This window comes from Lucilia cuprina, chromosome 5 (genome assembly GCF_022045245.1).
Source record: "Lucilia cuprina isolate Lc7/37 chromosome 5, ASM2204524v1, whole genome shotgun sequence".
Lineage (NCBI taxonomy): Eukaryota > Metazoa > Arthropoda > Insecta > Diptera > Calliphoridae > Lucilia > Lucilia cuprina.
In genome coordinates, this window is record NC_060953.1 from 65,256,396 (window position 1) to 65,270,378 (window position 13,983).

The 13,983-nt window shown below is 30.5% G+C and overlaps 1 protein-coding gene across 1 annotated transcript in view; it reads right to left on the reverse strand.

Moving 5' to 3' along the window:
• The window catches only part of LOC111675060 (serine/threonine-protein kinase pakD), an 86,078-nt gene extending 78,870 nt beyond the window's left edge, over window positions 1–7,208 (reverse strand). Inside the window, exon 1 of the mRNA XM_046951859.1 lies at window positions 6,994–7,208. Coding sequence (XP_046807815.1) covers window positions 6,994–7,054 — 61 coding nt within the window. The 5' untranslated portion in view covers window positions 7,055–7,208. The remainder of the gene's footprint in view (window positions 1–6,993) is intronic.
• Between the last annotated feature and the right edge of the window lie 6,775 nt (window positions 7,209–13,983).

The following is a 13,983-nucleotide window of genomic DNA, read 5'->3' on the forward strand; positions in this document are numbered from 1 at the left end:
AATCCATACTCTACATACTTAATTTCATGTTTCTAGGTTCAATATTATAAAAAATTCAAAAAGTACCTTTTGATGAACGAAAAGTCCTCTTTTATAGATTCTCATTTACTCCAGGCTCTACATGGTTTCTAGGTTAAATTTTATAGAAAACTCAAAAAGTACCTTTTGTAGAACGAAACAATACCAAAAAGTCTCCTTTTATAGATTCTCATTTACTCCGGGCTCTACATGCTTAATTTCATGTTTCTAGGTTCAATATTATACAAAAATCCAAAAAGTAACTTTTGAAGAACGAAAAAGTACCAAAAGTCCCCTTTTATAGGTTCTCACTTAATCCATCCTCTACATACTTAATTTCATGTTTCTAGGTTCAATATTATAGGAAATTAAAAAAGTACCTTTTGAAGAACGAAAAAGTACCAAAAAGTACCCTTTTATAGATTCTCATTTACTCCGGGCTCTACATACTTAATTTCATGTTTCTAGGTTCAATATTATAGGAAATTCAAAAAGTACCTTTTGGAGAACGAAAAAGTACCAAAAAGTCCCCTTTTATAGATTCTCATTTACTCCGGGCTCTACATGCTTAATTTCATGTTTCTAGGTTAAATTTTATAGAAAACTCAAAAAGTACCTTTTGTAGAACGAAACAGTACCAAAAAGTCTCATTTTATAGATTCTCATTTACTACGGGCTCTACATGCTTAATTTCATGTTTCTAGGTTCAATCTATATATATAAAATTCTAACGTTACTGACTGACTGACTGACTGATTGACTGATTCATCATCGCACAGCCTAAACGGTTAAAGCTAAAGAGGTCCCCTTTTATAGATTCTCATAAAAAGTACCTTTTGTAGAACGAAACAGTACCAAAAAGTCTCCTTTTATATATTCTCATTTACTACGGGCTCTACATGCTTAATTTCATATTTCTAGGTTCAATATTATACAAAAATCCAAAAAGTACCTTTTGAAGAACGAAAAAAGTACCAAAAGTCCCCTTTTATAGGTTCTCACTTAATCCATCCTCTACATACTTAATTTCATGTTTCTAGGTTCAATATTGTAGGAAATTCAAAAAGTACCTTTTGAAGAACGAAAAAGTACCAAAAAGTCCCCTTTATAGATTCTCATTTACTCCGGGGTCTACATGCTTAATTTCATTTTTCTAGGTTAAATTTTATAGAAAACTCAAAAAGTACCTTTTGTAGAACGAAAAAGTACCAAAAAGTCCGCTTTTACAGATTCTCATTTTCTACGTGCTCTACATGCTTAATTTCATGTTTCTAGGATCAATATTATAAAAAACACAAAAATTACCTTTTGAAGACCGAAAAAATACCAAAAAGTGCCCTTTTATAGTTTCTCACTTAATCTAGGCTCTAAACGCTTAATTTCATGTTTCTAGGTTCAATATTATAGAAAATTCAAAATGTACCTTTTAAAGAATGGAAAAGTACCAAAAAGTCCCCTTTTATAGGTCCTCACTTAATCCGGGCTCTACATGCTTAATTTCACGTTTCTAGGTTCAATATTATACAAAAATCCAAAAAGTATCTTTTGAAGAAAGAAAAGGTTTCAAAAAGTCCCCTTTTATATGTTCGCACTTAATCCAGGCTCTACATACTTAATTTCATGTTTCTAGGTTCAATATTATAAAAAATTCAAAAAGTACCTTTTGATGAACGAAAAGTCCCCTTTTATAGATTCTCATTTACTCCGGGCTCTACATACTTAATTTCATGTTTCTAGGTTCAATATTATAGGAAATTCAAAAAGTACCTTTTGAAGAACGAAAAAGTACCAAAAAGTCCCCTTTTATAGATTCTCATTTACTCCGGGCTCTACATGCTTAATTTCATGTTTCTAGGTTCAATATTATACAAAAATCCAAAAAGTACCATTTGAAGAACGAAAAAGTACCAAAAGTCCCTTTTATAGGTTCTCACTTAATCCATCCTCTACATACTTAATTTCATGTTTCTAGGTTCAATATTATAGGAAATTCAAAAAGTACCTTTTGAAGAACGAAAAAGTACCAAAAAGTCCCCTTTTATAGATTCTCATTTACTCCGGGCTCTACATGCTTAATTTCATGTTTCTAGGTTCAATATTATACAAAAATCCAAAAAGTACCATTTGAAGAACGAAAAAGTACCAAAAGTCCCCTTTTATAGTTTCTCACTTAATCCATCCTCTACATACTTAATTTCATGTTTCTAGGTTCAATATTATAGGAAATTCAAAAAGTACCTTTTGAAGAACGAAAAAATACCAAAAAGTCCCCTTTTATAGATTCTCATAAAAAGTACCTTTTGTAGAACGAAACAGTACCAAAAATTCTTCTTTTATATATTCTCATTTACTCCGGGCTCTACATGCTTAATTTCATGTTTCTAGGTTCAATATTATACAAAAATCCAAAAAGTACCTTTTGAAGAACGAAAATGTACCAAAAAATCCCCTTTTATAGATTCTCATTTACTCCGGGCTCTACATGCTTAATTTCATTAACGAAATAAAAATTCTATTCCAAAATGTTGCAACATCGTAGTGGGAGCCCGTTATTACGTATTTATATGTATAAGTTAATAAACCAAAATCAATGTTTTATGAAAAAAGTACCAAAAATAGGTACAATTTTCACCCCTTAAACATCCGAATAACCAAAAAGTACTAAATTTATATTTTTATTTTTTCGTCAAGTTATGAAGGAGTCAAAAATATTGTTTGAATGTTCACTGGTTTTAAAGATACATGGGGTGCAAAAAAAGTACCAAAATACAGTTTTTACCCGTTTATTCCCTAAAGGGGCCGAAATTGAAAAAAGTACCAGACACCTGTCCGCTTATTTTTTAAATGAACGACGATAAGCTTTAAACTATTTTTGTATCTTTTCTAGTTTAGGAGATATGAGGTTACCGATTTTACCCGTTTTTACCCTTTTTTACCCCCTAAACATTCGAATTTCCAAAAATCCCGTCTTAGTGGATCTATTTGGTGGGAGACCAACCCCCTGTCCAAATTTCAGCTCTTTAGCTTTAACCGTTTAGGCTGTGCGATGATGAATCAGTCAATCAGTCAGTCAGTCAGTCAGTCAGTCAGTCAGTCAGTAACGTTAGAATTTTATATATATAGATTAAAGATTAATATAAATCAATGTTATCTTTGAAATCTTTTAAATACAATTTAAATAACGACCACCCATGATGTCACATCAATTTTGTGATATTTCTTTTTATCTTGTTTTGTTTTTTGAATTTTAAATGTAACAAATTACAGATAAATTTTTAATTTAAAATAGACAGAGAATGAAATTAAAACAATTACTACTAAAAGTAGAACCCAACTTAATGATAGCAGCACCAAAAATCCTGATACTTATATATACAGAGCAAAGAGAAGAATTTATGAAAATGAACTAAATCTCAGTAGAAACTGAACAATGAGAAGAAATGCAAGAAGATACGAAGATCGTCGTCTTCAAAAATACAAGAAAGTGTGATATCAAAAATCTACGAGCGTGAGAGACAAAGTCAAGCAAACTATTGTAAACGCAATTACGTCGGTAATCTTATGTCAAAGTAGTTGAGAAAAGATACTGTGACGATCTCAGCTTTTAAGTAACCAAAGTCAGTAATCCGACAATCTGGTCAACAATAAATTGAGAAGATTAGCGAGTTCATCAGGTGTATAATGATCGTGATAAACTTGATGGAAATAATCGCTCCTCCCTAGGCCAACGCTAAGCTAGGTCTGATCAAGAAGTTTCATCTTCCTATACTCTCAAAATTCACTATCTTCATGAAAGGGCGCTCGTCGTGTGGTATGTTTCGATCGGAACTCTATGGCTAGCAGTGCAAGAGTGCGAAAGGGGCTTTTTGTACGCACATTTCTTCCTGGGGGCATGTTTTCTTGGTGAAAGACCAGATGTTGGTTCAATTGCAGTTCCAAGAAAAAGATGTGCCACCAGTATCTCTAGTCTAGTGATGATTAAATGTATTCTCAGCCTTAATTCTGAATAAGTTCGGTGCTGCTGACAAGACAACAAATACTCCTCCAGTTGCTGTTAAGTGAAAATGATACATGAAGCATTCTTACCCGCCCGTATACCTAGAGTAAGTGTGTTGGTGTGGCCTCCTGTTAGTGTTCTAGTCTGTTAGACCGGAGGTAGTGGGTTCGATTCCAACCTGAGGCACTGATTAATAAGCGCACAACAGGCCCTATAGAGGCAGAGGTGTATTTCTTTGTTGTTTTCTATGGATGTGTCGAATGAATGTGAAGTGTGCTGAATGGTGATGTATGAATGAATATCTTATACGTGAGTCTATTGAATTTTCCTTCCTTGTCCAGATATGTTCCCTGTGTATTCTCTTTGAGTAAGAACAAAGTCCTCGGGTTATTTGATGGAATCGTGTTTCGGTCTACTGAACGTCTGTAGGTACTACTGCCGACTCAACTAATAAGAATGACACGACAGGTAAAGCTATTAACGTTACCCACAGTATTATTAACTTCTAGAGGATGAACTAAAAGACAAATCTTAAAAGACAGTAGGTTATCGCCAAAGCATAATAATAGTTTAGTTGTCTCCTTTTAAATTTCGTTGGTCAATACACCAACGAGAGCTTTATTCTCAATAAAACATACGTTTGGCGGCCGAAAGTAAAGTTATTCATAAAAGATCTAGCGCTCTTGACGATGCCATATTGCAACATGGTTTTTGAAGAAGTACGGACCAACTTTAAAATAACCATTTTTAAAACTTTCAGTTCATAAACACAGTCATAAACAAGGGCCCTAAACTTTCAAGATCACATATATTTCGTCATAACCATTACTTTTACCTTTTCTTAATACTTCATTTTTCACAGTGTACACCTACACTCATAACTTATAAATAAAAAACACCTTTTCTGACAACAACATCATATGTTCAAATGTCTGTCGGTTTGTCTAACTGCCTGCCCGTATACCAATTTTTTATACTTAACACAATGACAATGTTTGTTTTCAATTTTTATGTGTAATCCCACCACCAGCAATGATCTTCCATCTAACTTATTGGGTATTATGTGAGATGCTCTTCTTTCTTAGAGACACCCTATTTAAAGAGAAGAATATATCAAGTTAAAGTAATGGCTAAACTCTAGTCTAGATATTATGTAAATAAGATGATAGCTAGTTAAAAGACAATCGTTTTAAAAATTCCTAAATTTCAAAAAGTTAAAACTTCAAAAGAAAGTAGAAAAAAAATATTCGAAAAATTTCACTCGGTTTTCAATAAAGTGTGCATTAAATGCGTCACTGCCTTAATATTAACACTCTTACTTTTGTTAAATTCCTTTTTCTTTTTTTATTTTACTTCGATCCAAAATCTTGTGTTCATAAGATTTTATTATAATTTGAGTTGTGGTTATTTGATGTTAATGACTGCGATCATCAACACCAGTCATTCTTAATGTGTTGGATTCAGCAGTGGACAAGAAAAAGGTATAATGATGACAACAGGTTGTTTTCGCTGCTTGTCTGGCTGAACTTTTGTATTTGGGTTTGTTTATATTTTTAGACTGAATTTAAATGAGTTTATTGTTTAATTTTGAATAATCTTTAACATAATCTTATAAAGAGGTTAATAAACTCCTGTCAAAATCTCCTTTAAGATTTTGTTGATTTGGAAAAAGTTATACAGTATTTTAATAATTCTATATAATATATTGCTTTTGAAATGAAAATAGATATGAATCAATTACGAAAAAAATCATTGTTTCAAATTAAGTAATTTCAAAATTCCTATAACCCAGAAAACATTGAACTACTAAGAATATTGCAGAGATCTTTATAATGCCAGTAGTTTCAAAAAACAAAAATTTTCGATCACATAAAGCAAATACGTACTTCCAAAATTCATTGCATTCTTTTAAATTCCATTTAGAATGACACTGTTTTCTGGTTGGTTGCTTCTCTGTCTTATTTGTTGTTTATTAAATTGCTTTGACTTCAATCGATCGGTCCATCCATCCATCGATCGATCGTCTGCTTGTTTGTTCATCCGTTAGGTCCAATAATATTGTTGTTGTCGTTGTTATTGTTGTTGGATAGAGTAGGGACAAATAATAAAAAATTTATTATAATACCTATAATGATGCGTGTTAGTGATGGTGTGGTCTCTTTCTCATTGATATCAGCACTTTTAAATTCTTTATATTCTTCTTTTTTAGTCTTTTATTTATTTAATCGGCTTTAAATTCTCTTTTTTATTTTTATAATATGTTTTTGTTGTAACATTAAGTAAGTATGTTTTATGATTGAAGTAAATACAAAACGAAAATTAAAAATCATGATTGAGGATTTTATGCTGCATGATCACCTGTATGCAAGAGTGTGTACTATTCAAGAGTAAATATCGAAAAGCGATTAACTAGTGGTTTTATTTACTTTTAACAGACGTTTTGTCACATTTCTTATTGTACCAATTTATGAGGTAATTAAAAAATGTGTGATGATTGGAATTTTCTAAATATGAAGACTTTCAGTGGAAGAGAAGGAAAGATGTAAACTAAATAGAGTGCTAGGATCTTAAAAAGAGCTCAGTTCTAGTTCAGTTCTAGTTCAGTTCTAGTTCAGTTCTAGTTCAGTTCTAGTTCAGTTCTAGTTCAGTTCTAGTTCAGTTCTAGTTCAGTTCTAGTTCAGTTCTAGTTCAGTTCTAGTTCAGTTCTAGTTCAGTTCTAGTTCAGTTCTAGTTCAGTTCTAGTTCAGTTCTAGTTCAGTTCTAGTTCAGTTCTAGTTCAGTTCTATTTCAGTTCTAGTTCAGTTCTAGTTCAGTTTTAGTTCCGTTTTAATTTAGTTCTAGTTCAGTTCTGTTTCTACGTTCCTCTTTTTGAGTTCCTCAGTGAGTTGGAAGTTAGAGCGGTACAGAATTGACATTTAAATAGTATACTTTTTACTTATAAAATTTCGAATACATTTTTCGATTATTTTTAATATTACCTCGTCTATTGTTGTTGTTGTTATTTTGATGAATTTTGCACAGCTTTTTAAACAGCAACATTTTGAAGATTTTTATTATACTATTATTTTAACAATTTCTTTTACAATAAATTCATTCAATTATTTTTCTAAAAGATTTTCATTAAAAAAAATCTTTTATTTATTACTTATTTCAAGACACATTTTTGTGCTTCACGGTAATAAACTTTAAAACACTTTATTTATTTTTTTCTTAATTTCTCTTTTTAGTTTTTAATTTTATTTTTATTATATTTTTTTGTTTTATATTTATTTTGATAATTTTATTTATTTTTATTGTTTTCCCTGTAAAACGAAACAAAAACAACGTCATAACTTAAGCAAACAATATTGTCAACTGAATCTTGTTTTACTCAAAGAAACAAACAAATAAAACAAAATTAATTTATGCAGTTTACAACAAAACAAGCACGTGCTTAAAAGTGGTTAAAGATCAAGTGAACAAAAACAACAAAATATAAAATTTTTAAATAAAATCACAAGATAAAAGAAAACACTCTCTTCAGTTTTATGATAATTTTAGATGATGGTTTTAAGTTTTTTATTTTTATAACGCTTTGTTGTTGTTGAGATTTTATGTATTTTTTTATTAAGAATTAAATTTAAATATTTATATTTTAACACTATTAAAGTTTTTATGGTTATTATCTAAAAAAACGTTTAAAAATTTAGAGCAATATGTTTTTTATTTTACAAGTCGGGTAAAATAACTGAAATTTTGCATTTCCGGTTGGATTTTTAAACTTTACTGACAGTTTTTAAAGTTATTTTAATTTCCTTGGATGTTATTTTATTTTCCTTAATTTGTTACAAAAATTGTAAGAACAAATACGTTGTGTTGTGTCAGCGGGTAAAATAACAAATGTTGGTTAGTTTTAAAACTAGAGTTTTTAATCGTTACATTTTCTTACTTTGATTTTGAAAATTTAAAAAAATCTAAATTACACACACAACATACTCGCACTTGTGTCAGTGGCAGTGATGGCAAAAGCGGTGGTGGTTTAAAGTAGTTGTTGTTATTGCTATAAACTGGTGGATGGTTCAGTGATTTTGTTGCTGCAAACCTAAAACAACTAAATAAACCTTAATCAAAATGTATGTCCCAATTGAGCGAACAAAATAAGTTTGAACAGGTAGCGTACTAAGTTAAACTTATTAACTGATTTACAAACTGACTGATAGTGCTGAGCTTAGCTGTTACAGATCCAAAAAACAAGCCTCTTCTTCTTTTTTGTACTATTCCCCAATAAGTCACTATAACCAAAGAAATTTAGTTGTAGTTATTACCCGCAAAGTATTACGTATGAATTAAAATAATTTGATTTCATTTCTTTGAGGGAGAAATAAAAACTTAATAAGAAGAAGTACAGTTCATTATGCACATTTATATGTAAAAGTGCATACATACATAAGCATACAACCTATTGTATGTTCATTAAGTGGGCTTAACATTTTTAAAACGGTTTTGGTAAAAATGTAATATATTGTTACTAACTAAATAAATAACTAACTAACTAACTAACTAACTAACTAACTAACTAACTAACTAACTAACTAACTAACTAACTAACTAACGAACTAACGAACTAACGAACTAACGAACTAACGAACTAACGAACTAACGAACTAACTAACTAACTATATAACTAACTATATAACTAACTAACTTACTAACTAACTAACTTACTAACTAACTAACTAACTAACTAACTAACTAACTAACTAACTAACTAACTAACTAACTAACTAACTAACTAACTAACTGACTAACTAACTAACTAACTAACTAACTATCTATCTATCTATCTATCTATCTATCTATCTATCTATCTATCTATCTATCTATCTATCTATCTATCTATCTATCTATCTATCTATCTATCTATCTATCTATCTATCTATCTATCTATCTATCTAACTAACTAACTATCTAACTATCTAACTATCTAACTAACTAACTAACTAACTAACTAACTAACTAACTAACTAACTAACTAACTAACTAACTAGTTCGATCCTCGAACATTCATAACTAACCTCCTTTCGAAAATTACTCTAACTTAACAACAATGTATAGTCCGCAATGGTCGACAATATGATATCCTACATGAGTCAGTCGGGTACCAAAACTGACCCAGAAACCGATTTCTGGCTGTAGAATCAATATTTTTTGAATGTGACAAACATAAGCTCAAACTCGTAATGCCGTCGCCACCATTATTTAAATTACTAGTATATTTTAAAGAATTTGTGATCTGATCATTAGGCCTCCATACTAAGAAATTTTGGTGGTTTTCTTTAATTAAAAAAATTAATAAATATTTATAAATATTTTCAATTCAATTAGATCCATTTTTGGTGACCTGTATGAAGGAATAATACTCCGTTTTATGAAATGTGTTCAATATAATTTGAAAGTTTTTTAGGTTTTGCTAGCCCCCCTAATTTATATATACATACAGATAGGTGTAAGTATAATTTGTATGTTAACGAAAAAAAATAACAACCGCCGTTTTTTTCTTGTATTAATTTATTATTACTTCACGGTTTGATACATTTTTATCTATAAACTGGGCTTAAAATATTTACACATACATTCATATACATATTTTGTAAAGTAATTTTTTCTTATACTAATATGTAGTACTATTCGTAATAAGTAATACAAAGGTAATACGGGTCTAACTATGTAATAAGTACACTTTAAAAACGAATCTAATATTTAAATTGAACCAAAGCAAAGAGTCTGTCATGATTTCCGAACTAACAGTGATGACTGTATGACTAATTCTAGACTGTTTAACAGAGATCTATGAAATCCTAGTTGATAAGCAGCATCCATAATAGGTCTCAGGGATGTTGTGAGTTTATGCTACTAGCGATTTTAAACATTTTTTATGTTTTAAGAATTTGGTTCATGTACTTGTCAAATCTTCAGCAATAATGTTGGCATAGTTAAAAGACCTAAGAAATTCGTGATCTTGTTTTGATATTAAAAACACATCCGTCAGCAATTTAATAGTAGACTGGCTATCAGTGATGCTACCTGTACCGCTTATCTGCGTGAACAAATGAATTTTCGGCGTTTCTTTGGAATGACTTAACTGGAGAATCACATAACCTTTTAGCCTGGGAACCGGAAGATTGCAGGGCCAATGTTTGGACTCTGTCTTGCACCGGTTATTAGAGAGGTTGCTTTGGGGTGCATGTGGTGGCTAAAGAATGTCATTTACATTGAGACAACAGACACCTCATAGATGAGCGACTGTTGGGCTTAGCGTTAGTGTTAAGTTTTTATTATAAGAGTAAGCTTGCCTTACCAACCCGTATAGAACGTAGAGAACACTCTGTCCCCTACGTACTAGTGTCGACTCTACAGAAACCATTCATATTCGTTCATCTCGAAAGATGAGTTACGGAGCAACAATCGGCAGAGATTAGATGGATAAAAATTACGACCGTTGTGTAAGATGCGCAAGGCGGTGGTGGTGAGTCGTCTAATCAGATCTTCCTCTCTTATTCTCTTTTTATTTTATAAGATCAGTATGGACGCTTTTTATTTTACCAATTTCCTTAAGAAAAAAACAAAATTGTGTTGAGTGTATTTAATATGTGTATGTAGGTACGATCAAAGTGGAGCTCATAAATATTAAACAATGGATGTAAGCTAAATATTAGGGTAGTTCATATTAAAGATTTCTATTCCAAAAACGAAAAACTTTGTATTCTTTTTTTACACGTTATTATATTATCAGAAACTCAACTCAGCCAAGGTTAATTGAAAAAGAGAAAGTAAACTGCATCCTTAGCTTTAGAACCGATATTATACGATATTAAGGTATTTATTTAATATTTATTTAATGAAAAAGAAAAGTTTATTCTTGCTAGAAATATATAAAAACTCCTTTCATAATCAAAATTTAAAGTTGCCATGAACATGAAAATGTTTACAGTATCTATAATATTGTTTAAATCAAATAAAAATAACAATAATGTATATGTTTTTGATAACAACCCAGCAAAAAATTGTTAATAAATTGTTTACAACTTGTAACTACTTAGTTATTAACATACTTTTCTATGAATACTTAATATCGTCCTAATTACACGGGAGTATTCTTGTAAAGTCTTACTAATTATGTATAGTATAAATACTTTTCATTAGTCAACTTTTCCCTGTATACGTTATTGACGCACGATTTACATTTACTGATTTGTTTAATTACATGTAAGCGATTGTGGTAAGTACTTGTATGCAATGACATCAGGGTGTTAAAATACTGGGAATATATTATTCAATGAATATAGTATAGTTGTATAAATCATGTTGAACCATGTTTTCTCTGCATGAATAAGTCATTATTTGACTACTTCACTGTAAGTTATTAAGTAATTGAAATTTCTATATGTTGTCTGAATAATATAAAACTTAATTTGTTTTTATAGCTGCTTTTTTAAATGCCACCCTAATATCTTTAACTCGTGCCAAACAACATGCTACAATTTTCTTAGATAAGACAGTTTCATTCACAAAAACAATAAAAAAATAAATTTGTATTCTTAAATATAATTTATTATTTAGAAAAAAGCCCTTCCTCACTCAGGCATTTACTATGACTTTAATAATAACATTTGCTTTAAATTTAGCATTTTCTTTTAAAAATTAAAAATGTTTTTTTTTTTTTAATTATTTTATTCAGAAATATATGTAATTAGTTTTGGCTTGTGTTCTATGACTTACATATAAATATTTCTGCATAGTATGTAGTCTGTGTATGTATTTTTAGTCTCGTCTAAAGACTTAAAGAGTCTCATTAACTTGATCATGGAAGCATTAACGAATTTTACAAATTTTTAAATATTTATGGGTTAAGACCATGATAACACCACTCTAAACTCAAACACACACACATAGAAACAACAAAAATATTGTTATATTAATGGTAGTTGGTTAAGTATGGACAATCTGGTTTGTTACTGATTTAATGGAACATGCATGGTGGTGCTCCATCAACCTTAGCAAGATGATGTTGAAAAAAAAAACAAACCCAAAATGAAGGGAATATAACAAAGTTCTTGAAGTCTCTAATTCTTTTGGGTCTGTTAAACTTTGGCGTATTAAGTGTTGCATGAACAATATGTTTTTTGTTTGACTGCAACAATAGTTAAAATAGACTTTTATATTTTAGAAGTGTTAAAAAAGCTCATCATTATAAATTTTCTTAAAAAAGTTTTAAATTTTATAAAAGTTTTTTAAGTGTTTGTGTGTGTGAGTGTTTTGATGCTACCTTGGTTTTAAACTTAATTATTTAAATTTTAGTTGAAATTTATTTAGTTAAATTTTTAATTATTTGTTTTAAATAATAGATGATCCTGTGCCTAAGGTTTAGGACAGTTAGTGATTCCATGCCAAAAGTCATAAATCTATTATTATGTGGACCTTTCATGTGAACTTATTAACAATTATAAAATGATCTGCTCAAATTTCATTGATGCCTAACAATGTTGGTGCTTTATTTTTTACTTATAGTTGCAACTTTAAATAGAAAATCCAATTTGCGATCTTAAGCCAATTTCAACTGATCTTTATAGATCCCTCCCAAACACTTGGTTGGTAGTTCACTACGCGTAGTAAAAGTAGAGTCGAAAAGACTCCTTTTTAATCGGACTACTCCACTCGTTACATGTAGTATTTCATAGTTTTAGATCTGTAACAGCCTGTAACAGTGAGAAATTTTAGGATATCATTAAGCTTAGATCCAGATATCTCACCAGGTTAGTTATGAATTAACTGCAAAGAAAACGGGGTCTGCATGTCTGCCTAGCACCTAGTGTTCTCTTATTACTGCTATTAATCTCGATATATCCTCTCTATTTCGGTTTATAAGGTGACTTGTGCGATTCTCATTAAAGGAGGACCACAACATCTTGGCCTCTTTACATGTGTCTAGATTATTTCATCTAATTTCAACCCTTAAAGATAGAATCTGAGGATATTATTCTTGATAAAACCTAAAGGCATTGCTACTGAAACGGCGTTGGAGATATCAAGTGCGGATCATGTTCGGGCAAACTCAACTACCTGTTCATTTCCATAATGCTCTCTGTGCGCAGGACACCCCCCACGGGGGCATGTTACCTTGGCGAAACCTCCACCTTGGTGTTATTGCAATCCCGGGGAACAGAGGGGGTTTCCAATACCTCAAGTGTGGCCGGGACTACAAATTGCTTACAGTCTACTGCCTGTTTAGTACTTGCATAGATTGAAAAAAAGGTCAACCAGAGCACTACATAATCTGGTACTACGGGTGGCCAGTTGCCCGCAGGACTGGCTGGTTTTATTCCAGTCCAAAAAGTTATTTCCAATATTTTACTCACATTTATTTCCTTTTTTAATAAGAAATATTTTTTTAACATTAGAGTAATAATATATTTTATTTACGGCTTAAATAATAAAGTTATAGAAAAAAATTTAGCCTATATATTTGTTTAAAAAATATATATTGGAAATTCCCAAGGATATGAAGAATAACATTTCAATACATATGAATGAAAATTTTTCGTCCTAAAAAAAAACAAAAAATATATTTGATATTTGATTTCCGGATATTGTCCTCTTTCATTTGATATCCATATTAACTAAAACTATTTACTAAATATATATTATTAAATCTATATATCCTTGTAGTACTTTAAAAACGAGAAAATATCAGAAAATTAGAAACTGAAAACGCAGATTCAATTAATATATGAATGGCTGTTTTAACTGTATTACGGGGACCTATTTGGAATCAAATTACTAAATTTTGGGGAAAATTATAGGGAATTCAATTTAAAAATGAGTATTTTATGGGGACAACAATTCTATGAAGGTTTGTGTCTTTACTATATAAAGAAAACTCACCAGTTTAGAGGTGAAATTTTAATTTTCAACAGACGGTGCCGCCACTG